The 25,932-nt window shown below is 47.4% G+C and overlaps 1 protein-coding gene across 1 annotated transcript in view; it reads right to left on the bottom strand.

Moving 5' to 3' along the window:
• ERGIC1 (endoplasmic reticulum-golgi intermediate compartment 1) overlaps positions 1 to 25,932 on the bottom strand; it is a 52,339-nt gene that overhangs the window by 10,801 nt on the left and 15,606 nt on the right. The window contains exons 2-6 of the mRNA XM_064724732.1: positions 20,020 to 20,081; positions 13,598 to 13,670; positions 4,305 to 4,399; positions 3,542 to 3,666; positions 1,167 to 1,271 (exon numbers count right to left, since the gene is read on the bottom strand). Coding sequence (XP_064580802.1) covers positions 1,167 to 1,271; positions 3,542 to 3,666; positions 4,305 to 4,399; positions 13,598 to 13,670; positions 20,020 to 20,081 — 460 coding nt within the window. The remainder of the gene's footprint in view (positions 1 to 1,166; positions 1,272 to 3,541; positions 3,667 to 4,304; positions 4,400 to 13,597; positions 13,671 to 20,019; positions 20,082 to 25,932) is intronic.

Here is a 25,932-nt window from a genome sequence, read left to right as displayed (position 1 = left end):
TTGTGCTGCTGAGCTGCTGCTTGCCTGCAGCACCTCAGACCACGAGCACTCATCCTCAGCTCTGAAAATACTCAACTTGCCCCAGCCAGGAGCCAACTCCACGTTTGCCAGACAGGTTCCTCACCACAAGAACTGAAGGCACTTGCTGCTTGTCTCTCCAGGCTCCTCCTCCATGCTGATTCACACTCCAGCTGCTCCATGATAAAACAATGGGAATGCTCCCTCAGAGCACCCATTTCCCACGCAGGCTGCACAGCTCCCCATTACCACTCACCTCCTATTTTTCATAATCTCAGTGTGCTTCACAGACATTAAGCCAAGCTTATTTATACGCTAATATTTCCTGGTTCCCACACAAGATCATTCCTAAAAGGAGCCGGGAGCAGAACCAGAAGACTACAAAGCAACGCTTAGACTTGTTAGCATGAAAAAGGGCTTTGGAAGTGGGTGTACAAGGAGCAGACTAATGAGACGTCTGTGCTGAGGAAAGAAGATTACAGAGAGGCTAAGGGTAAGCAATGTTTAGGGTGAGTCTCAAGCTGGGTGTGCACATGTGGAACTCCCACCTGCGAGGGCAGCTCCTTGGAAGCAGGCTAGTGCTGTAATCTGTCCTTATTGAGAAATCAGGTAATATTACATAACTTGCAGCACCTGGTGAAATTCTATCCACTGGGCAAGTGCATGCATTCAGCTTCTTCCCAGCAGGGAATTGGCAGTGCTAAGTCTAACTTGTGTTTCACAGAGCAAATTTGACTAATAGGTGTCTGCTATACAAGTAGAGTGAAGTGAATTAAAAAGAGCTTGACTGCTGCTGTGGTGAGCACAGTAGCCAACACACATCTTCCCTGAGTGCATCACTGCTGCTCCACAAAGCCAGAAAGGTTTGTTTGCTGTGCTCATGCTAAAACCAGGATTTTGCTGAGCCACAAGCCCTCATTTCTAACTCTCTCCACTGAGTTTTTCAGAAGCACTCTGAGTTTCAAAAGAACACAGCACAGTTGCCCTGTGCCTGGACACTGCTCCTGCCCCAGCTGGTGGCAGCTGTGAACTCCTCCAGCCTTGAGCTTACATTGCAGGGACACCCAGGCCTTCCATAAAACCAAAGTGTCTAACATTAAACCACTCTCACTGCATTCCCCTAGAGCCAGGGAAGTCTCAGGACTCACCTGCAGCTTGTCCCCAAATGAGAGCTTGTGGATGACGTGAGTCATGTCGGGGTTCTGCGGCTGCGCCGTCGCGCTGTGCGTCGACACGTGGAAGTTACCAGGGACCTAAAATTAGCCACGACAGGGAAGACAGGATTTCACATTTTATCCCTCAAGGCATTGCCAGGCTCTGTGCTGTGACATGGGAATGCCTGGATCCATCCAGGAAGGTGGAAGAATCCGTGATACCTTCCTGCAGCTGACCAACACCATCGCACCCAAATCCTGCACCCCGGAGTCTGGCACCCCACACTGCTGATGAGGAGTGGGTCACTCCCAGCTCCAGGGATCCCCAGCACTTAGGGCTATGTCTTTCATCCCCATTAAAATAAAATTCCTGTCTCTCTTGCTCAATGTCTTACTCCCACATCTGGCACTTGCAAAGGGGCCCACTGCTGCAGAGCAGCCCAGGGAGCTCGGGATGTATTTCTCTTCTGGTACCAGTCAGGAGCAACTTTACCTCTGAGATTGTGTGCAAGAATGAGTTTTATATAAAGAGAAAATCCACCACCAAACCCACGTCGGCATCCCATACAAACTAACCTAGATCTTCCCCTCGGCAGAAGCTAGCAAGGCCCCTTCCTTTAAATTTTTTTAATGGAGGGAAATACAAAGAACTGCAAAGCACAAGTTTCACCTAAAGGCTCAGTTCCAAGACAGAAAATGAGCCCTGGTGTCTCTCTGCTGGCACCACTCTGCATGCATGCACTTTTCAGGTCACTAGCCCTGAAGTCCTTCAGCAGATTCAGCTCAATCACTGACATGGAGGATGCAAGAATATTTTCCTATTGAGAAAAGGTTGTGAAATGCAGCAACCCTGAGGAGCAATGTGGCACAGCCCAGGGCAGGAGTGGGAGGGTGGTTATACAACTGCTGCCCAGCTGCTCTCTGCACAGACACCTCACCAGCAGGGCCATGGGAGGCCACATGCCCTTCCATGTGCTTTCAGGAAAGCTGATTTAATGACCTGAGGAGCAGCAGTGCTCTCCTGGGAGCACTTTCAGGTGTGGACACCAGCAGTGTCATAAACAAGCTGGGCAAACAGGGCGTCAGGGCCTGCAGCAAGCAGCACAAACCATCATCTCACTGTCACCCTGTCCTCCCTCAGCAGCTGGGACAGCAACACCCAAATGCAAGCCCTGGTCAGTTCCCAGGGCTGGCCAGGTCCCACTGCAGCTCCCAGCCTGTCCAATTCCTGCCAAGGCACTGCAGAGTGCCAGGTCACACACAGGAGATTTGGGCTTCCACAGCCACAAGCCCTGGGCCAGCTCCCCTGCCTGTGACAGCTGTCCCAGGCACTAAATGAGACACAAATGAGCAGTGCAGGAAGCTCCTCAGTGCCACACTCTGCCCCCTTGGTGAGCAGGACACACCACATCCAGCACACAAACCCTCAGCTACCTCAGCTCTGTGCTCTGGGAATTGTCTGGGCAAGAACTTTCCAGAAGCCCTTTCCCAGTTTGGTGGACTACCAGCAGCCAGCCATCCTGGTGGCCTGGAGATGAGGACAAAGTCCTCTTTTCAAATCCCCAATCCTTTCCATGCCACAGAATCAGCAAGAGGTGCTGTCTGTTATTTTTAGATGTGCTTTAACACAAGCTGGGAGGAAAAGAAGGAAGGAGGATTTTGTAGCCTGTGGTACACCAAGAGGAGTGAATAAAGGGTGTGCCCTTCTTAGGACATCTCTGGGTCCCACCAGTGCCTCCCCCACCCCAGCAAGTCATCTCCAGCATTACATAGCAAGATTATTCAATCTGGAACACACCCATCCCAAAGAGGAGCCTCCTCCAGGCCTGGATTTTCATTCCTTGAGCCAGAAGCAGAGCATCCCCAGCAAGCATGCGTGGGGCCACGTGCTGTATTCCAAACATCCCAGCAGGAGCCTGGCACCCTCCAGAATGCCAGGGAACATTCCTGCCATTCTGCAGCTCTCAGAACAAAGCAGAGCTGGGGTGCAGCCACTGCCAGAGACCTCTCCACACTGAGTCAGGGCTTGGAGGTGCAGAAGTCGTGAGGAGTAAACACAGGAGCCCTTTGGCATCTGTGGGGTTTTCACACATCCCCTGGACATGGGGCTGCTGCACAGAGCTGATCAGCACTTCTGTCTCCATTACCTGCTCTGGAGAGTGAAGCAAACCCCTGATCTAACACATTCCCTGTGGGTCTGGCCATGCTGCCTCCTCTCCCCACACTGATTTAAATTTCTGACAGAGTCATAAACACACACAACACAGCAGGAGAGACAGATTTCCAAATTTTCATTTTCACAAATGGATCCTGCCATCATTTCCCCAGCCAGCACACCCTCACCCCCTGTCACTGTCAGTGCCACTCACCTTGTTGATGCTGAAATGGCCCTCAAACCTGCAGCCATCCCCATTATTGAGAGGGATCTTCATCGAGTTGTCAATGTGACCCACTTCATGCCTTCCCATTTCATCCTGGATGTCCAGTCCAACCACTGCAGGGGTGGGAGGGAAAAGATAATTTAAAAAAAATCAAACAAAATAAGAAACAGGAAGGTTGCACAGGAAAAGCATGTATTGCTTTTACTTTAAAAAAATCCACACCTTTTTTCCTGACATCTGACTAAACTGAGGTGATAATGCCCTTTGTCAAAAATTGTTGTAGCAGAAAAGCTTTGCAACCAAACTTTTCACGCTGTCTATCTGACACAAATACACCTCCCATGTCCTGTCAGCGGCCTGCACTCCCCATCACACAAACATAACAACTTCAGGCAGACAAGGCAGGTGACCTGGGAAGAGCCAACAACCAGCTGGTGCATTCACAGTTCCAAATGGAGCTTGGGAGGTTTCTTGCTCCCAGACACAAAAAGGTCGCTATTAAACAATAAATAAAATAAAAAGAAGAAAGGAAATGAGATTCAGAAAGAAGCCAGTGAAGGAGATCAACCACTAACACATGGTCCAAGAAAACAGGTGCCCTGGCCTGGAACAGAAAGCAATGGGATATTGGCAGAGGCTGCAGCTACTTATTTCCATCCTGTTACAGAGGAAGGGCCACTGTACCAGCCTGGGCCCATTTCAAGTATTACTCAAAGCACAAAGAAAAGCTGCTAAGTGAAGGGGTACTCACATTCACAGTGCAGGTTTGGCAAACTGATGTTCAGGTTCACTTCTATTTTCCCTCCACTGTCTTTGTCTGGGTCATCCACGTAGAGCTCATTAACTCTGGAGGGCAGAAACACAGGTGGGCTCAGGCTCAGGGCTGCTTCCCACAGGGAAAACCCAAAGTCTGGCATGGGGAGGGGGGAAAGGAGACTGAAAAGAGGAGGTTTGATTGTGTGATGGCTACAGCAGAGTTACAGAAAGAAGCGAAAGCTCTCCAGGATGGAATGGGGGCAAATCATGGCTTAATTTGATTTCTTGGCAAGCACACGAGGCTTTAAACAAATTCTGCACTCGTAAAAAAACAAAACTTCTGTTCTGTGCTTCCTGTACCCTTCTCCACCCTGAGGTTTCTGAGGTGCTACAAAACAAGAGCTAATGCTGAAGAGATGGCAGGTTATTGATCCACCCCTCCCTCCCTGGGCTGCTGCTCCTTTCAGGCAGGAGGGAAGCATGTGTTTTTCCATTTGTGCCACAAATAGTTCCAGAGAAAGGCTGCTCTCAGCTACCCCCAGGAAAGCTTATTTGTGTCACTAATTGCCTTTTGTTATTGCCACCCAGCTGACAGAGCAGCAGCAGGAGAAGGAAGGCAGCAGGACATATTTGTATTCTTCCCCTTAATATCACATTTCAGTCTATGAATGGTAACCAAAAGTGGCGACTAAAATTGAGGAGAAGGGGATTTGAGCCAGGAACAGATGGGAAGAAACATCCTGGACAGCAGGATCTCACACACTACAGCAGCCTCCCAAAGAGTAATGTTGTCTCATAGCACCCACAGTGCTGGCACGCATCTCACAGGAGACAAAACACAGATAGAGAGGCAGAGGAATGCAGGAGTATAAATATTTATTGTTGGCACACACCATCCATCCGACACGTAAAAATAAACCAAAACAAGCCCAGTGCTGGATATGCTGAATGGTCCTGGAGAATCCACTCTGGGGAGACTCACCCCATTGAGCTGAGACGATGGTGACATTACCTAGAAGCTCTTTTCCCTGTTCAACAAGTAAGATTTGACACTTTATCTTCCAGATTATAAAGCTATGGGAGCTTAGAATCAGGCAAATTACATAAAATAAAACGAGTAAGTGCTCTGCAGCATTTTTATTTTACATTCAAAGTGCACTGAACTCTTTGACAAGCCCCACTGGAGAGTCCACATGCTAAGAGTCAAAGCAGAGTAAGGCAGCTAGAGGACAGATTCAGAGTGATTTTGCTCTGGTGATCCATCTCTGGGCCACGATGAACTGTTTGCCCTGTGGATGCAGAAGAAACAAACCTTCACACTGAGAAACACACATGCTGCCAGGATTTTTGGAGGCAATTACTCACAGGTCAGTGGGGTTTACAGACACTCATTTAAAACCAGCACAGCATTTGTCTTCGGCTTCACAGCCCTACCTTTCTCTGGTTTTAATTGGCTTGACAAGTTGCTTGCAATCATTACTCAACCTATTTTTCAAGTGATTAATAAAAATGACACAGAGGGAGGGGAAAGATTGCTCATCAGTGACCTAGTTAGCAGCTTTTTGGCTGAGCCCTCTCCTCCTGGGTGGAATGCATTCTCTCCTCTACGTGTTCATTACTGCCAGATTGGGCAGATTGGATTAAGTCATATATCCAAATAGGGCCTGGGGAGGAGCAGCCCCAGCCAGGATGGGCACTAATCCCCCAGAGCAAGGCACCTCTCAGTGCTGCCACCCATTTCCCAGCTCCAGCCCATGTCAGAAACCGTGGCTCCTTCTCTGAGATGCCCAGGGATGCCCAGCAGTGCCACCTCGGTGTTCCAGGGCTGGCAGAGCACAGCCAGGTGCAGCAGCTCAGCTCAACATCCCAGCTCTCTGGAGAAAAGCCCTAGCACTGTCAATGTTTGTATTTGCTGATTCTAACCCTGAACCTGTCAGGAATCGTGCAGCTCTGACAGTGAAGGCACAGGAGCCGCTCGGTGATGAGCGAGTGAGAAAGAAATTTCTGATTTCTCTGGCAGAAATCAGAGCACGAACTGAGCACGGGGAGCTCTGACATAGGCAGGCAAGTGCTGAGCTCACCTGGCTGCTGGCTGATCACTGAGGCACAGGGAAGTAGGGCAGCCTGTGCAGGTCACACAGCCCATGAGCTGCAGAAGGAAACTGGTTTCCTGTCCCACAGCCCGGTCACTGGACCAGTGGCTCCCAGCCTGTCCCTTGGGCAAGGCTCACCGCCACTTCCTCCTCTTCACCCAGTAGCCCTCTGCCCCTCTCCAGCTCATGTTCCAAATTTCACAACCCAATCTATCACTGCACAGCCAGCAGGCAGCTCATACAGCGATCCTTCCTTTCCTTCCCCTCATTTCAGCCACAGCCTCACCTTCCATGGAGCACCCATCCAGCTGGATCCTGTTCTCCCTCCCTGCCTCCTCATGGCATGATCAGCTCCTGCTGAGGGCCCAAATGATAAATCCAGCTCCAAAGTGCATCCTTTGTGGGTCACTGATATTCCCTCTCACCATGGGGAACCAAGGGTACAATGACAACACACCACAGGCTGCACTCGCTGAGGCAAACCTCACAAAAATGTTGTTTTCAACAAATTGGCCATTTCTCTCCTCAACTATTTGGAGTATTGGAATTCTGGAAATCTCACAGGTAATGCAAATTTCCATGGTCAAGGCTATTCCTGGCAGTGAACCACTGGCACCCAGGTTTGGGGGGCAAAGGGCTGGCACTCACCTGTCCCTTGCCATCCTCCTAACCAGGGCCAGGAAGCCAAATTGCACACAGCCTTCCTACTATTCAATCACTCTCCTGGGATGTCAGGAAAAGCACTATTTACCCTCTTTAGCCACTCTCCCTGAAGGACTAACATCTCTGGTGGAAGAAAAGAAGCTGACTCTAATTTATACGAATACGAAGTGTCCCAGGAGGGACACTTAACAGTGTCTTAACAGTAAATCTGGGATGATCACAAAGGAAATAAAACCTGAGGCCAGGCAGAGAAAAGCAGTGATATTGGTCACATTGTGACCCCAAAGGCAGGGTGTACCTTCTCCAAACATGGAGGAGTCGGTGTTTTCCTGGCTGCTGCTAAGGAATATTTCAATAAAAGCAGCACAATGAAGGAGGGTGAGGGTGCAAAGCTCTGAAAGTACAACAAGGTGAGAGCTGGACCTCCCACCCCCACAGAGCCTCCCACCAGTGACCCGAGGAACAGCAGGGAAGTTTCTCCATGATCCACACATCAGGAATCTGCTTCACTTCTAGAAAGAGCCACTTGGAAATATTTCACATTCTTGAGTGATGCTGCTGGGCTGCTTACCCTGTCTGCTTACAAACTTCCAGCGTTCCACGCAAAAAGCTGCAGGGTCCCTTTGGCCAGATCATGCCAATGGCACGTGAGGGCCGAGGCAAGGGGGCCACAGAGGGCAGAACATGGCTCCAGGGTTTTATCCAAAGAAAGCCAGACCTGTTCCCTGTGCTTTAGGTCTCAGATTTATGACACAACAGCTTCGTTTCCCCAGAAACAAAACTTCCACAGTGATTTCTTTCCACCCAGCAGCTCTGGCCACTAACTGCAGCACTTCAACAGCTGGAGAGCCTTTGGACCTGAGGGTGGGCACTGCATTCACCTTCCAGGGCTTCACACACCGCATGGGTGCTCTCTAAACACGTCTGCCTTGTTCTGTGTCCTCCTTGTCCCAAGGCCCTCCTTCAGGTTTGAGCCTTTTTTCTCCCCCTTTCACAGCAAACAATCAGCCAGACTCCTCCTCAGCCATCAGTCACAGAGAAAATACAGCCACCTCCTCCAGAAAGCTGCACTTTACCTTGTCCCCCAACTGCCAGGAGGCACCCTCTGATCTCCAGGACCCCATGCCTAAGAGGGAAAATAATTATTCTTTCTTGAGTAAGCCCAAAGCTTCTCAAAAGACTTTCTCAGGTGAGCCCTCTTGGCTCCACTTGCCCTTTCAGCTCTAATCAACCACCTTCCAGAAACACAACCCTCCAATGCTGAGATTCCTGCATCACCACGTTTTCAGTGGTGCCAGAGCAGAGAGCATTAGACAAATCTTCTTTTCCATTTGTGTGAAGAAACAACAACAAGAAGCAGGTCAGCAAACTCTCTCCTGCGTCATGTGTCTGCTGCTCTGCCATTTGTCATCTCCTGCATCCCAAGCAGCTCCTCAGTGTGAAGGTGCCTGTCCCAGATCAGCTGTGGAGCACAGCAAACACGCTGCCCTACAAAGGAAGGGATTACAGCTCTCCAGGAGACAGGAAGAAGGAGAAGGCTTGGGAAGACGTCAATGTAGACTTGAGTCAGGAATTGCAGGTGACATCACGCCACGACCTTCCGCTTCCTGCAAGCCCACACAGGGCACAGCAACCCTGCACAAAGCTCCAACACCTCCTCTTAGGTAATCCCCACCTTGCCTCACAAACATCAATTAAGCTTCTTACCTGCCTGCCTCTCTCAGGGCTGCTGAGGATTACATCCTTCTGCAGAAAAGTCTCTGTCTCAAGGTCAGTCCGTGGCAGGAGCAGGATTACAACTCCAGTTTCCTTTGCCTACAAAGCTGTGCTGGGCTGCTTGGCTCCAGCATTTCATCTGCCTCAGATGGATGAGCCAGCAGGGCTGGAGGTGCATCTGCAGCTCAGTGGCAGGACACAGGAATTGTGGCATCTCTGTGCTCCCAGGTTAGGGTTTGCAGCAGAAGGAACCTCTGCTGCAGCTGGATCACACTGTGCTGCTTGGTACCATTTCCATGGGCTGAGAGCCACAAAACACACCCCACACACTCTGGAGAGCTGTGGGATAAAACACCTCTGAAGACAGGTCTGGTGACAATCCTGCTGCTCTGCAGCATCAGTCCTGGCCATGCAGATGAATCCAGTGTGGACAGGGAACACTGCTCCCTGAAACTCCTGGAGTTTTGCTTCCTCCAACACTCCTGACAGCCTTCTTGGGGCTATCCCGTTTCAGGCCAGGAATTGGGCTTGATCACCCTGGTGGGTCCCTTTCAGCTCAGGATATTCCATGATTCATGGTTTATGCTTTAATGAAAAGGCAGTAATTTTACTGCAGATATTCTGCTTAAGTAATTAATTGCCTTGAGGGGGGCTCAGCTTTTCAATTAGCAAGCTTGTCACTTCAGATAGGTTTTTGTCTGTTATTACATTAAAAAAAAAAAGGCAAACACTGCCAGGAACAGTCTGTTGCTTCCTACAGTGTGCTGTGGCAGATGAATTAGTGTTGAGCAGAAACATTCATACCACAAGCACCACATTCATACCCTCCTACCCCATCCCCTGGCTGCCAATGCAAGGCAGACTAGATTAGTTAATTACATCTTTAATCCTTAATGATGGAATACTTGGAAAACTATTATTGATCTTACAGGACATAATTCATGACCTAATTAGGGTGATAAAACAGTGAGATTATCATCTTGCCAGCTATTAACGTCTAGCACTGATCTGAGTTAATTAGAAAAGAGAGGGGTGATTTCTATGCTTCTGATTTGCAACACAGCAGCAGAGGAATGAGGAGGCTGCTAAAGGCAGAACAAGCCACTTCTAGCCCTCAGAGTACTCTAAACTCAACTAACTGTTGGTTTTTCCCAGGAAAAACCAGACACATTTAACCCTTCAGCTTAATTTCTTCAGCCATTTCAGTCATTGGCTCAGCGGGACAAGAGTGTTTGATGCTGTTCATCTTTCAGAGGTTCAAACGTGAAGCACAGACCTCCTTTTCTTTATCTTCTACAGATTTGAGGAGATTCATCAATGTTCTTGGTATGGAATCACTTAGGTTGGAAAAGACCTCCAAGCTCATCCAGTCCAACCTGTGACCATCCCCACCTTGCACCCAGCCCAGAGCACTGAGTGCCACATCCAGGTGTTCCCTGGACACCTCCAGGGATGGGGACATTCCAATGCCTGAAGTTTGCACTAAGTCTTCAGTCACTCTTAGTCTGGACTAAAAAAAACCCTAAAAATCAAGAGGATCCTTGACTTCCAGAGTTAAACTCACCCTCCCCTTAATGGCAGTGATGGGTTGTGACTGAGAAATGAAAAAGGCTCTTTTCCTTCACCAGCCCTTCACTGTGCTTTTCCTGGGAAGGATGCAGCCCCACCTAAGTGCCAAGCTTGGATTTCCTTCATGGCTGCTCACAGGCCTGTAAGGGTCACAGGATAAATCTGGAAGATGAGCAACTTGGGAGTTTTCTACCCTCCTCAGGGCTGGTCTCCCCAGGAAACCCGTCAGCAGCAGCAGAGGACGTGCCTTTGGACTGTGTTACCTCTTCCACGAGCTTCCTGCAGTGTCTTGCTTTGACTTCCTAACTGGAGCCAGCTCCTGAGCACAGCCCCAGCCCCGGTGCTCATCAGAAATGCCCACACGAGTTATGACACAGCTGCCGTCCTCCCCACACAGGTAATGTTTGGGTTTAGGGCTGTGACTGTGATCCTCGAGATGAGGGTGTCATTTCTTGGCTCTCTGCCACCCAGACAAGCCTTCAGCAGCTGAGACTGTAAATGCCACCACAACGGGCTGGTCAAGGAAAAACAGCTTTGAAGTTGGGCAAGAGCGGCCAAACCGAGATTTCGAGTAACGCCAGGCACTGAGGCTGCTGCACTCCTGAGAGCGTGCAGGAAAGTGCAGCACTGGGCAGGAGCCTGGGAGTGTTTGGGGTCACTGTGGTGCACAGCAGATTCTTCTTTTCTCACGTTGCAGCACGAGCTGAACAAACCACACCAACCTCTTGCTTGAGGTGCAGCCACGGAGGGAATCTCAGTGCTGAGGGTGAGACGGAATCCTGTGGGCACCCCTGCCCTGAAGGAGCTGTCCCTGCACACACCCCACTCACAATAACTCTGTGGAACAGGCTCTGAGGGCTCAGCAGGGAACCTGTCATGTCCCTGATGTAAAACACCCAGGCCAAGTGCTCACCTTGCCATCAGAATTGTGCAGCTCTCCCCACCCAGCTTGGCTCTGTCAATGCTTTGAGGGAAATATGACACAAAAGGAGAAAGAGTGATGCAGTCTCACAGCACAGCTGGCAGTGACAAAGCAGGAAAGTTCATCCCATGTAACTGCACACCTGTAATCATCCAGGTCCTGGCTGGCATTGGGAAACTTCAGTCTGGGTGAGGTATCTGTTGTAGGAGACTCTCAATATTAAAAAAACACCTTGAGGCTTGCAATAAAAGTTGATGAGAGCTGAACAGTTTGCACATAAGGAATCTTCCATATATGTGTAAGTATTTGGATCATGGGAAAACAAGGCTTTTTGAGGTAGTATTTCCCCTGCTATTTGCTATTACCCAGTTTAATGGCATCACAGAGCTCTCACAAGTTCCAGACCACGCAGAGCTCCCAATTCTTATTCCCAGTGATGAGGCTCTGCTGCCTCACAACTCACTGCCAGTAATACCTGACTGAGAGGGAACCACAAGAGGCTCACAACAACTTGTACTGGGTTTCTCAGAAGAGAAACCAATGAGTAAGAAACGGAAAATAAAAGTTTACTCCTGCTTTCGAAGTGGCTGAACTGGGAAGGACTTGAAGTGACTTTCTGAAGCATTTCCACTGTTCTGGGAGAGCCTTTTCACAACTGCTGGGGGTGAATGTTCCCAGCAAGAGTCTGGTGACTTGTAACTCACCAGGAGGAGGTTTTCCCACTCTTTTGTGTGAGCTTTTGTGCTGGACAGCCCGTGACGAATCAGGTTCCTGCAGTCATTTGTCCCAGACTCTTGTGTGACATCCCCTCTCCAACTTTACTGCTTTATTGCCTGCAAACACCTCCAGCCCACACAGCTCCTGCTGGGAAAGGCACTTCACCATCTCTCTGAGGTCTTAATGAGGAACTTGTCAGCTGAGCGTGCCTACAGCACTTCCCAATATTTCTGTGGAAAATGCATCATCTTCTTAAGGAAAAAGCAAGGAGATTCCTCAGAGTAATGCAATTGTGCTGTTCAAAAAGGAATTTCTAGTCAGGAAACTGCCACTACATAAAGCTGTACTCTCCAGTAACTGGGTCAAAACTAGGTAAATATTACTAATTCCTCCTGTAAAGCATTAACTGGAAGAAAAAAGAAAACCAGGCAAGAGAATGAGATCTATGAGGAGAGAAAGAAAAAGCAGTGCTTTGCTTGAAGCAGTCTGTCTAGCTTTTCTGTGTTTTTTAAAACAAGAAACCCAAGGAAACTCAGCTCTGTGAAGTGGCTGATAAGGTGACCCCGGATTTCACAAGCAAACACACGGAACTGAAGTCAAAGAAACTGTGAGCAAGCAAGAAATGTGAGATACCATCTCTGAAGTAAACGTGCAACAGGCACAAAAAATGATCTCAAGCTTGATTACACTCCTGCCTTCAGTTAAACATTAGTCAACCTCAACATTATTCCTGAAATCATACTCTTGATCCAAGACAGAGCTGCACAAAAACAATGCAAGAGCCTCTCTTGGTTATCAAAATGGCCAATCTGAGCAAGGTTTCAGAGCCTTTTAGCTCAGCACTGACATCTGTGGCTATCAGGACCATCATGTGAGCCTGACAGAAGTTCCACCCTTCCCAACTATCCAGGAACTGTGCCTCACACTCAGTGAGCTCACTGCCACATCAGCAGGGTGATGGAGAAGGTTTCCTAGAGCCCAAAACAAAGGTAGATGTGTTAAGAGTTACTAAAACTTTACTTTGAGGCAGGAAGAACATGAGAACACAGGGAAAAAATAAAAATCTGATTAACTCGGTGTTAATAAGTACTTCATACTTGTTGAATGAATAATTTTAAAAAGTAGAAATTATTTCCATTTTCTCACAGCTGACACCACTTGGGGCAACTTGTCCTCAGACACAAAACCTGTGAATAAGGTTTCCTAGTAAGGCTCAACAAAAGAAGAAAAAAATTCACACATTAATAAAACTACTTGCATGAATCAGAGATTCAGCTCTGACATCATAAAAAAAGGCAATTATTGATATTAAATTAATAATTCTTATTTGATGCAATCCATTTCTCCATGCTGCTAATTATGCAATCCAGCATGCAGCTAATAAAGGATCCTCTATCAAAAATAGTTCAGAACCAAGTTTGCCTATTAATTTTAGCAAATTAAAAAGCTGAATGATTGTCTGAGAATTTGGACTCAACCTAAAGGAATCCCAAACCCATTAGGCAACTAAATGACCTAGTGAAATGACAGGAATATTTCTGTCAGATAACAGTAAAGCTGTAAAGATTCACATGCACACAAACAGGGGAAAACATGACTTTTACTTACATTTCAGTGGCTATGAATCCCGTGAGCTCAGACAGGAAGAGAAACAATATGAAGAGACAGCAGCAGACAGAGACTGGAACAGAGGCAAGGAGGGGAAAAGGTTAGTTTTGTATGTGTAACAAAGACAAAAACTGTTTTCACACAGCCATATCAATGCCACCTTTACACAAATGAGAATTAACAATTTTTAGAGTCCTTCATCAAGAGGAGTCCACCAGAGCAGTGACTTCAATGCCACGCCAATATCCAAACATCCTGAGGAACCATTAAAAATTCAATTATTTTATGAATGCATAAATATCAAACTTGTGTCTTTCCCACTGAGCAAACACCAAAAGATTCTGCACACAAGAAAAAAAACTAAAAGCTCTCAAATTCACATAAAATCCTGACCACTGCATTCCCATCCCTGGGACTTACCAAAGGCATGTCTTAATTCTGCTTACAGGCAAGATAATATTTTAGAGATATTATTAATAAGATAATAATTTCTAGATAATAGAAAAGCCTCCCAGAACAGGGGTATCTTCCACTTTTGGGCCACTTTTTCTGTCATGATTTCCATCTTCCCACACTCTCCTTTTCCAGCACACAGTGCTGGTGTGCCATCAATCCCTCTTCTTGACAGCATCACTTCTTTAGAGCCTTTGCTCTCAATTTTATCACTATTAAAACCTCCAGAAGGCAAAAAGAAACCAGCACCTCCTTGCTTTGAAAGCACACAGTCTCCTCACACTGTTTTGGGGATGAGGGGACATTTTGGCTCTCAGTCAGGTTCCAAAGCTCTGTGTTCCAAAGGCACCTCAGAGCTGGACAGCAGAGACATGGCAATACTGGAGTAGTGCAGCCAGTGCCTGACTTCTCTCATTTCTCCATTTGCTGAGTCTGCAAAGAGGGAAAATCCCCACTGAAGGAATTGTGAGGTAGCCAGACAACAATTCTGAGGAATTCCGACCCGGAATTGCATGGAGGGAACCCAAAATAGCTGGAATTTTATTGTTTGCTCTTTACCAGGAAATTACTCCAAGCCCTGAGCAGGGACACTGAAGCAGCAGTGACAGTGACCCGCCCAGGAGGGGCTGGAAGGAAGCACAGCTGTAAATCCCATGGATCAGGGATGACTGGAGCAGGCAAGGATGTGCCAGCTCAAGGGGACAGGGCTGCAGTGTGTCCCTGTGTTAAATACAATACCAAATTCACCAGGAATCACTCACAGAAAGGCAAAGCAGGAACTGAGTGACAGCCAGAGCACAATCCCAGCACAACCCCTCCATCCCAGCACAGCCCTCTGTGAAATGACCACTCTACCAGAGCCACTAATTAGGGTTGGGAAATACATTTTTTTAAAAAAAGCCACGTTCCTCAACTTTATTCCACATGACCTGCACAGCCTGACTGCCCATTCCTTCGGGAAGCTCAAGTAACAACAGGCTGGGAACAATTTTATCACTCCCTTGGTAAAGAACGTGAGAGGCAAGGGAAGGAAAGAGGTGCTGAGGGCAAGTACTGAGACAGAGCCTTGAGTGACCTAAAGCCTCGTGCCTCGTTCTTCCAGCTCTGAGGAAAGAGAAATGCGTTGCTTCCCCTTCCTCATCAGGGTAATTTCAACTGTGGATTCATTTATTGACCCACTCTAAAGTGCAAGGGATTAACAGATGCCAGAAAATCACAGAATAATGAGGTTGGAAGTGACCTCTAAGATCATCAGGTCCAACCTGTGCCCTAACACCTCAACCAGACCATAGCACCCAGTGCCACGTCCAGTCTTTTTTAACACATCCAGAGATGGTGATTCCACCACCTCCCTGGGAAGAGCATTCCAGTACTTTATTATTGCCTAGCTAGGATGAGGAAAGAGAGGAAAAAAAACCCCAAAGACCAGCAGGAAAACAGGAAGCAAGAAGGGCCATTAATCCTGGAGAGAAACCTCAGATGGGCACACAGCTGCTGAGACCCTGGCACAGGGCATGAGGAGAAAGCTCTGCTCAAAGCACAGCAGCAAATTCTTGTCAGAACATCCACACCTACATAAGAGCCCAAAAAAAGAAACCAAGGCAGCACATGAGTAGATCCAGTGTTTGTAGTGCTGATCACTGACAGAGAGACGCGAGATCTCTGATCTCTGGCCGTTGCAGGGAGAGTGTTTGACGTAGACAACCCTTTTTTCTTTAATTGCTTCCCATATTCCTTGCTGCTTGTTATAATCCCATAAAGGCTTTCCACGGCATCAGCCAGACCTCTCTGCTCTCAAGCACTTCTAGGAAAGCCTGCTACTACTAACTCTCTTAACTAAATTCTCTCCCACAGCTTCCTCTCTCCTCCAATTTTTAAACTTCCTTCTCTGCCACTTATATAATCAAAATACCTTCTTCTTTTCCAGTACTTGCTCCCTCAAGTCCATTTTCAGTTCAGCTCTTGCAGTGAAGGTTCGTGACAATACTTACCAAACACAGCACAGTAAAATTCCACTAAGCTATATCTAAAAAACTCTGCAAGAATGCCCTCAAGTGCCTGGCAGGGACTGACTTTCAAAGCTCCTCAATGCTTTTCCCAGTCCTCAAACCACAGAGTCAGTTTTGAAGCTCTAAAAGAGAATACTGAAGGTGGACATGAGAGGGGGACATAAAATCATGAGCAGCCTGAAGGAGGTGAGTGGGGAACAATCACCCACTGTCTCTTCCAGTATGGGAACTACATGGAAAGGGGAGGTTAAAAACAAGGGAAGGTTTTCCTTTACACAACTAAATTCTGAGGATTCTTGACTACAGATGCTGAGGTTGCTTAAGAAATAAAACCTGTTAGATTACAAAAAGGAATCACACATGCCCTGAGGAAGTAATCCACTGAGGGATACTAAACACAAAGGTACCAACTCCAGCTTAGGAAGCTCAGGAGCCAACTGAGCAAAGCCTGGCGCAGTGTTTAACCTGCCCCTGCTGCTCTTTCTCAGGCATCTGCTGCAGCACCCTCTGGGAAAAAGGACACCGCACTGCTCAACTCTTCTATACACACATTTCCAGGGCAGGGGGAGCTTCTGCCATGAGGCTCATGTGCCAGCATTATCAGTTACTCTCTCCAGAGGCAGCATTTCCTCAGCTGCAGAACAGGAGCTCCTCTCTCAGCTGGAGCTGCAGGCACAGACGTTCCCAGCACAGGAATTTATGCACGGGGTGCTTCAGCTGCTTCTTTCACAGTGAAGGCTTTTACCTGCTTCCATGCAAATGTGCAGTCCTACCCACCCACATTTGACAAGTGTATTATATTTGGAAAAGTAGATTAAAGGCTGGGATCAGACAGAATCAAACAATTCATGCATAAAGCTTCATTAGCTGCAAGAGCACAGCGACGTTCCCACAGAGCTCCAACAACATCTGAGACAGGTTTTCTAAAGCTCTAATATGATAACATGATCAATATATCAAAGGTTGCTGGTGTAGACACAGTGCTAATCTGCAATCCCAAAAGGATGGGAAACTCTGCCAAGGTTTGTATTCCTGCACTGACCTTTTTGTACTTATCCCTTCTACTCCAAACCCCGGCTGCGTGCATTCCTGGCCCTGCCTCCCCACCCCAGGAGAAATGAGAGAAAGGCAAAGTGTTTAACACATCACACAGACTGAGAACATGGAGCCATGTCTATATTAAGGCATAAAATTAATAGTATTTATTATTCAGTGGAGCAAACTGTTATGAAGCACAAGGAACGGGTCCTGTTACAGGCGCCATGTGAATCATAACTCGGATATTTCCTGATGTGTATTTAAAACTCCAGCCCCCAAACAGCACAGAGTATTTCTGGATAACGTTTCCATGTGTGCATACAACATGTGCATGCAAACTATGCATCCACAGCGATGGCTGGGCAGCAGGAGGGTGCCAGCAGCTGCAGGCTCCTCTCCAGAGCCCCAGAGCTCCTGCCCAGCCAGATGCCAACTGTCAGGCAGCCAGGAGCGCTGCTGCTGCTGCCTCTGTACCCAAACATGGCCACGTTGTCACCACGTCTGTCACACAGGCACCACAGACATGCTACACACAGTGGGAGCACCTGGAAAAACTGGTGGAAGAGGGACAACAGCACGACAGGGATGCTGCCAGAAGAAGGGACTTTTATTGAGGGAAAGGAATGAGTGACTTCTACACACTTCCCAGAGAAGCCCACAGCAGTGGCTCTGCTGTTCTGGACAAACCTCACTCCAAGTCAATTCTTGGTTTCTTCATTCCTAAAAAACTTGTTTGTAGTTGAGTGGCTGCCACACAGATCTGAAGTATCTTGTATAAAGCATTCACTGCAAATCTGGGAGTTAAAAATCCATACCTAAGAAAGGCTCAGTAACTCCAGTTGGCTTCTGAGCTTGCTCATGTTTGAGACCACCTGCTCTTCTCCCTCAAAATCCCCCAACACTTCCTCTCCCTTAGCTGCTCCTTCCCTTCAGCCCTGGCCCCTTCAGCCTGGTGAGGAGCAGAGCTGTTCTTTTCCATCTCTTTTCTTCTGTAATCTGAACTGTGCCTTCTTCCCTAATAAACCTCAACCTTTGTTTTTGAAAATAGACCTTTACACAATCCAAAAGTCACTGCTGAAACCCTGTAGTAGGTCCATTCCTATCCCAGAAAGCCTTCAGCACAGAAGTGATACTGAACTAAGGTTTCAGCAGAAATCATATGGAAAAGGCCTAAATTAATAGTTGGATATCATGGACTATTTTATATCTGCTCTGTAAAACTCGGAGGATTTAAAGAAAGCCAAAATAAAGTTGCAGTCATAGAAATTCCACACGATTACTAAAGCCTAAAAGCTTTTTTGAGAGGCAGAACCTTCCCCTGCACTCAAGCTCCCAGTGTTAACACAAGCTGACTTCCCTAAAGCAATTTTTCACCAGGTCATGCAACCTTCCCAGGCTCCCAGCTGGCCTGGCAATGGGCTGGTCTCATCCATGGCCTCCTACAACACCTGATTAGTGGCTTTCAAATTACAAGCCACAGGCTTGGTCAGACAGAAAAAAGCCCTTTAGAAAAGCTGCTCACAAGATCCTCTCAGGCAAAGGCACCAGTTTGTTGGCTGCCTGTGTGGTTCAGAAGCTTCTATCAGGCTGCCTAAAAACACTGTGAGAAAAAGAAGGAGAACCAGTTAGAGAAGAAAATCAAAGCCTGAGAAGCTGTAAATAACAATAGAGAGAAATAAGTCAGCTAATAATTGTAAGTAAGAGTCACAACCTTGAAGCCTTCCCACAACACACTTATCACTTGAGCTGTTTACTGCAGATCTGAAAGCCTAAACTCTGGTGGCCTTTGATGGTTTTTTTTGCTTCTAAAATACTCTTTTGCAGGTGATTCATAACAAGACAAATTCTCAAAGGGAGCCCAGTGGCAGTGTGGGAACTCTGAGTTTCCAAAACAGCAGAGAAGGCAGGATCACTCACCAGTTCAAAGTGTTCCTTCAAAACACCAAATCTCATCCGCCCCTGAATTCCCAAACAGTTTGAGTCAAGCTCTTTGTTCCCAACTTCAGCAAACCCACACGGGAGTTGGGATACAAGGAATTCAGTGGCCAGGAGAGCTCAGGGGACAAGGACTCTGAGAGTAAATATTTAGGGAAATGTGTTATCTCCACAGAAGCACAGGATAGCTGAAGCTGGCAGGGACTCTCTGGAGCCCATCCCACCCAACTCCCCTGCTCTGAGCAGGCTGCTCAGGCCCAGCTCTGGTTGTTTGGAGCATCCCCAAGGACAGAGACTCCACACCAACCTGTTCTCCAGCCATGCTCACAGGCAGGAGTTTCTCCAGCTCACAGAGGGCTTTCCTTTGTGTCCTGATTCACTGGCACTGACTCAGTCCTGCGTGCTGTCACCAAGGGATGTGACATCACTCACGTCAGCAATGACACACAAGACTACTGACCCATCTCCCAGCATGGCTGAGTGGGGCACAGCTCCCTGATCAAAGGAAGTCCCTGCTCAGAGGGACAGGAAAGCTGCATGAGCAGGGCAATGACAGGCCTGGCAGGATCAGCCTGATCAATGTTTACCAAGCCCTCTGCCCAGCCAGCTCGCTGCACATCATTGTGTGAAATGGCATTACTCAGCCTCCAGCCTCCCTCAGGAGCAGGAAGGAAGGAAAAGGGGCCCAAGGCAAGAGATGTGTATCAGCCAGAGTCTGTGGATTGATCCATGGGAGTGAGAGTGGATCCCTATCAGCGGTTGGAGCTGGAGGCTCTTTGGGGCCCCTTCCAACCCAAACCATGCTTCAGTTCTGAATTCACACAAACCATTCCGCTGTTTGATGGGCAGAACAAGCTGCCTCAGCAACAAAGGACACCCTTTCCAATGCTTACCATCCCTTTAAAAGAATTCCTGCAGACAGAGAGGCCAAACAATCTTTAATTTTAGACCAGGGCTATGCAAGGACATCAAAAAGAAGTTACTTACTAATGGCCCCTGTGTAGGTTGGCTGTGTAAGGTCTTTTGGCACCTTCCTGTAGATGTCAAACCTGAAAGAGGAAAAGCACCAGCCATAAAACAGGTGGAACATTTCAATACATTTCATGCCCCCACAGGGATGAACGATGCTGAAGTTTTTTCCATCCAGCCTTCCAACAACATTTTTTCAGTAGGCAGGAGGATATGGGAAGGAAAAACAAAACAAAAAAACCTCCTTTTCTCTTGTACAATTATGTAACTGTGCTCTGCCTTGGCTCCCATTTCCAAAGCATTTCCCTCCCCCTCCCTGCTGTGGATCTGTGCAATCTGAACTGTGAGAGCAGCCAGGCAAGAAGTCATGCTGGACAAGTTTATAGACCACTGTAAAAAGGAAAGGATACTCTACAGACTCCTGAATAAAAACCCCAGTAAAAGACAACCTGTATTGCCCCTGCAAAGTCAAAAATAGATAACCCCTAAGTCAGAAATGCAGGTGTTGAGACCAAAAAACATCCCTTGGACATTGGATACAACAACAGAAATTAACCCAACAGGTTTGTTCCTCCCCCAGCTAAGTCCAGTTTAATATTAGATGGTTGTTTTGATTCAGTCATAGTTTTTAATATCCATAGGGCTCAGCTGGGCTATTTTAAACTGTCCATGGTTAAACTCTCCCTGCCCTCATGTGTTAGCTGTGTTATTTCCTACCACCTTGTGCCCCTGCACGCCCAACCGCAATGCAGCTCTGACATCAGCTTTTCCATCACTCAATAAAAATTAATTAATGCATTAAAAACACCCACCCACCCACCCTAAAGAAGGAAGTGACCGCTTCTCCCTAAAAATAGACTTTTTTGGATATGCCACAAGTGGGTGAGAGCTGATGCTTTTTCCAGCCCTGGAGAGGGCTTCCAAATTCCCAGTCTGCACTGCACCAAGATGAAACCCCCCTGTGTTTATTCAGGAGCTCCTACTACATCAAATGTTTTACTGGGAGTTTAAAAACTAGCTAACTGTTCTCTTCTTTATCTTCATCTGCTGAGGTAACTCTGAGGAACTGCACGAACAAAACAGCATCTGCCTTGCAGGAGGTCAGAAGGATCCTGTGCTTCACTCAGGAGCTGAAGCTGGAGGAAGGAAGGGAAGAGAGGAATGGAGAGCAGGTAGGAAGATATTTCAGGTGCCCAGCTGGAGTCCTGAATAAGCTGTGCCATCACTTAACACCCCAACAACCCTCTGTGAGACACCTGACAGCACAGGAGCTGTGCTTTCATCACCCTTCTCACTGCCGAACCTAAGCAGAGCAGCAATATTCCCCAAGCAAACAATCCATGTATGGTTTTCCAGCTGCCCTGAGAACATCTGGAAAGTGCTGTTTGCATTCTTTCCACATCCACCGAAGCACCAGGATGGTGAAAGAGCCCAAAGTAGCTGATGACATCATGGTCTCACAGGCAGAGGAAGCTGTTGCTCTCTCCCAGCCCATTAAATGCTGAAAGCTGGCGTCGTCTGGCCAAAGTCACAATAATAGATCAACAAGGCTAAAAAAGCTGAGAGAGAAACAGAGGGAGACAGAGCACGTGAACACCAGGAGCTGCCGAGTGTGAGCCAACACTCAGAAATAGGAAACAGCTCCAGGCTGGATTCAGTAAAAACAGCAGCGTGTGGATACTATAAAAGGAAGTTTGTTCTCACCATCAGAAATATTTACTAGTATTGAAATGATGGCCCATCACAGCTTTACAAGAAAAAAATAATCCAGCTTTTTAAACAGCTCACTGGAAAGCTGATGTCATATGAGGCAGAGCTCTCTCCTCTGAGATTGTCATTTCATCACATAAGCAACACCCAGCACCACAAATTAACTTTTCCATGGCCTAAGTAAGCTTGGATTAGGCAGAGACACCACAAAAAGTGCTTGATTAAGGTTTTATGGATGAAAGCAGAGGCTTGAAGGATGACATCCAGAACCTGAGCCAAGGAGAAGGGAAGGGAAGGACAGAAGGTGGATTAAGGCTTGCACAAGGATGCTGAAATGATCACAACAATCAAAAAAGACAAGTTTGGGATAAGAGGCAAACACTGCCAGTTAGATTTTGCTCACTGATGTTTGACAACAGTAAATCCAAATGATCACCAACCCAAAGGAAAAAGGACTGGCTATGTGTAATCTCCTGGCAGAACAATCAATTGCTTGGAAAAGACACATTCTGAGCTAGGAGGGTTCACAGTCTGGCACAGGAACAACACTCCTCAGGGTTCCAGGCAACTTCTCATCTGATACTGGCCACAATTTATACAATTTCCTCAGTCTGATCCCTGTTAGTGAAAACAGAATGGCAAGGGGAAGCCCAAATGGCATCAAAGTTTGAGGAGAATGATGGAGATGGCATGGCCAGGACAAAGAGCCACCTTCTCCACTCTATTTAAACCCCAAGTTAGAAGATCTGAAATGTAAAGGATTCAATGACAGCTTGAAAAGTCTGTTTGTGAGACACCAGAGAGATCAAATGCTATGAGGACAGAAGCCCAAAGAAGGCTTCATTAATTTTAATTTTTAATATTATAAAAATAAGTAAATCAAGCAAATGTCTCAAACAATCTATGAAGCTGACAAGAGTTATTGTAACAGGAGACCTGACACCCCAAGAAATGAGAGATTTGTGGCAGCTCCTTTCAGACCTAAGGGTTAAAAATCTGCCTGCACTAGAAAAACCTTTCTCATTTTGCCACTGGCTCCTTGCCTGCCTCCCAGAACTGAAAGCAATCCCAGGAGAGCACTTACACTGTGCTGGGAAGAGAAAAGAATGAGGATTAGACAGCAGAGATGATTTGTAATGCACAGGGAGGAGCTGTGTGCATGGCAGAGGGGAACAGGTTTTACCTGCCCTCAGGTCAGACGTTCCTGCAAGCACCTGCAGTAAAAATTCCAACAAGCCTCCAGGTTCCTGAGGCATTGGTCACTTGGAGGAGTATTTGTAGCCTGGGAACAGAGAGGAACCTTGTGCTCTGTTGCAAGAGCTGCCTCCCTGCTGCAGCCCAGGCAGTGGAAGGTGTGAGCAGTGCTGCAGGGAGCCTGGATGGGCAGAGGGGATGTGATGGTGCTCACAGGGGTGGGAGGATGAGGGAGGAGATGAGGATCTGACTCCATGTTTCAGAAGGCTGATGTATTATTTTATTATATATATTACATTAAACTATACTAAAAGAATAGAAGAAAGGATTTCATCAGAAGGCTGGCTAAGAATAGTGAAAGAAAGAATGATAACAAAGGTTTGTGGCTTGGACTCTCTGTCTGAGCCAGCTGAGCTGAGATTGGTTATTAATTAGAAACATCTAACATGGATCAATCAAAGATCCACCTGTTGCATTCCACAGCAGCAGATAATCAATGTTTACATTTTGTTCCTGAGGTCTCTCAGCTTCTCAGGAAAGGATTTTTCACACAAGATGTCTGTGACAAGGGGCTGCACCTGGCAGCTCACAGGGCACCCTGTGCCACTCATGGCAGAGCCTGGGAGTCATCTTTCATGACCAGGAGGAACCAGGGTGTAGATTTACAACTGCTCACTGAACTCCCTTAACCTGCAGCTCGTGCTGCTTTGGGAAGGGAGACATCACTTCACACTCCCACAGCAGGCACATGTGCATTTTCCACTGCACCTTGTTTATATTTAGCTTTGGGCAAGTTTCTTCCTCCCCTCAGAAAGGCGAGACTTGTAAGGAGAAGTTGTATCTTTGAGCTGATCAATTAACATCCTTTCAGAGTGGAAACAACAACCTTGCTGATAGGAAAGTTCTTCCTCCAGGTCATCCCTGTTCTCATAAAGTGAAGGCTGGGCCTTGCAATTCCAGAATTTGAAGCTAAAGATAGAATTAGGCTGTCATCAGTACAACAAAGGAATTTCCTGACACATCTAGAGTGTCTTTTCTTTCAATGGAGAGCAGGGTTGCAAACAAAGAAATAAAAAAAGCCCATTTGGCAATGTCAGAGGTTTGCAGGACCCCACATCCATAACTAACATCAAATAACTAACTAATAACTAACTAATAACTAACTAATAACTAACATCAGCTACAATGGTTTTTCATCAATCCAAGAGTTGAAAGGACACGGCAAAAAAACTTTCTCACCTTCCTCATGGGAATGTAAACAAACTGGTAAAGCAGCATCACAGAGATGAGCAGGGTCATTCCTAAGAAGGTTCAAACAGAGAATTCACAAATCTTGGTGGGATTAAGGCAGGTGTGGAGCAGAACTGCAGCTCTCTGATGGACAGGAGTGCCACATTCCTCTTGGAAAGAGTGAGGTGAGATCGAGGTGGCGACCTCAAAGGAGCCAAACAAAAGGGTGGAACATTTCAAGTGCCAGCAAGTGCCAGAAGGATTTCAAAAGCTGTACCTACACTAATATTAACAGAAGTATATCATAGAATGACACAATGCTTTGGGCTGGAAGGGAGTTTAAAGAGCATCTCATCCAAACCCTGCCATGGGCAGGGATACCTCCCACTATCCCAGCTGCCAACCTGGCCTTGGGCACTTCCAGGGATCCAGGGGCAGCCAAAAAGATTTCCAAAAGCAGGTGAAAGAATTCTGCTGGCCCTTAAAGGAGCTTGTCATAGAATCGTGGAATGGTTTGGGTTGGAAGGGAGCTTAAAACTTATCCAGTGCCACCCCTGCCATGGCAGGGACACTTTCCACTGTCCCAGGTGGCTCCAAGCCCTGTCCAGCCTGGCCTTGGGCACTGCCAGGGATCCAGGGGCCCCACAGCTGCTCTGGGCACCCTGTGCCAGGGCCTCCCCACCCTCACAGTAAATTTTTTTCCTAATATCCAATCTAACCCTTCTATCTGGCAATTTGAAGCCATTCCCCCCTGTCCTGTCACTCCAGGTCCCTGTAAAATTCTCTCTCCATCTTTCCTGCAGCTCCTTCAGGCACTGTGAGGCCACAGCTGTCACCCCAAAGCTGCTCCTGTCCAGGTGAACAACCCCAGCTCTCCCAGCCTTTCCTCCCATCCTGGTGCCTCCTCTGGGTCTCCCCAGCAGCTCCAGGTCCTGCCTGGGCTGGGGCAGCTCTGCAGGTGGGGTCTCACCTGAGCTGTCACTGTCAGGGCTGGGGGAATGGCAGGGAGGGCACAGCACACAAACAATGCAGTTTTTTCTAGATTTGATGCTTTAGCTGCCTCCCCAGAGCAGAGGATGAGCTCACTCCCTCAGCAGGAGCTGCCTGCCAGCGCTTTATGTACACTTGAACAGTTTCAAGTTTGGACCCGAAATATTTCAGGAAATGAAGTAATAAATACATTATTTCACTGAAGATTTCCACACCTCCAAACAGAAGAATCCTCTCTGACATCTCTGGAATCTGAGAAGAGCTTTTTCAACAACTCTGTAAGGCGCTGTTAAGTTTTTCATGAACAAGAAGCAAAGAATGTGACGCAATTAAAAAAACCCAAGAACTTTTAAGGAGAACTAAACTAGGCAATGGCTAAATTCAAATGTCCTGTAGCAAAGGGAAACTGATACCCAAAGGGGCTCATATCACAGAAGGAAAAACTCTAATTCCTCCCTCAGTTTCCAGCATTTGCCCATCCCTCCCTGGCACAAAGACAGGAGGGATGTCCTGGCCATGGCACCCAGGCTGAATTTCTCCAAAAATCACTGATTTTGGAGTCCCTGCAAAGACCCAGCAGAAGCTCTGGAGTGAGCAGCAGTGGAACGTTCTCATGTCCCATTCTGCAAGGTCTGGTTTCACTGATTTACCTGAGGGGCCAGGGAAAGGCTGTTTGGGAGCTCTTGGGCTGGATTTTGGATTCCAGTTAATCAAGCAGAACTGTAACACATTCCCATGTGGCACTTGGTCACAGAACAGAATCTGGGCACTGTACATCCACAGGAAAATATTCATTTTTGTCCCTTC

The sequence above is a fragment of the Zonotrichia leucophrys genome, chromosome 13, assembly GCF_028769735.1.
Source record: "Zonotrichia leucophrys gambelii isolate GWCS_2022_RI chromosome 13, RI_Zleu_2.0, whole genome shotgun sequence".
Classification (NCBI taxonomy): domain Eukaryota; kingdom Metazoa; phylum Chordata; class Aves; order Passeriformes; family Passerellidae; genus Zonotrichia; species Zonotrichia leucophrys.
The sequence above is the reverse complement of the archived record's forward strand: the minus strand, read 5'-3'. Positions and strand labels throughout refer to the sequence as shown.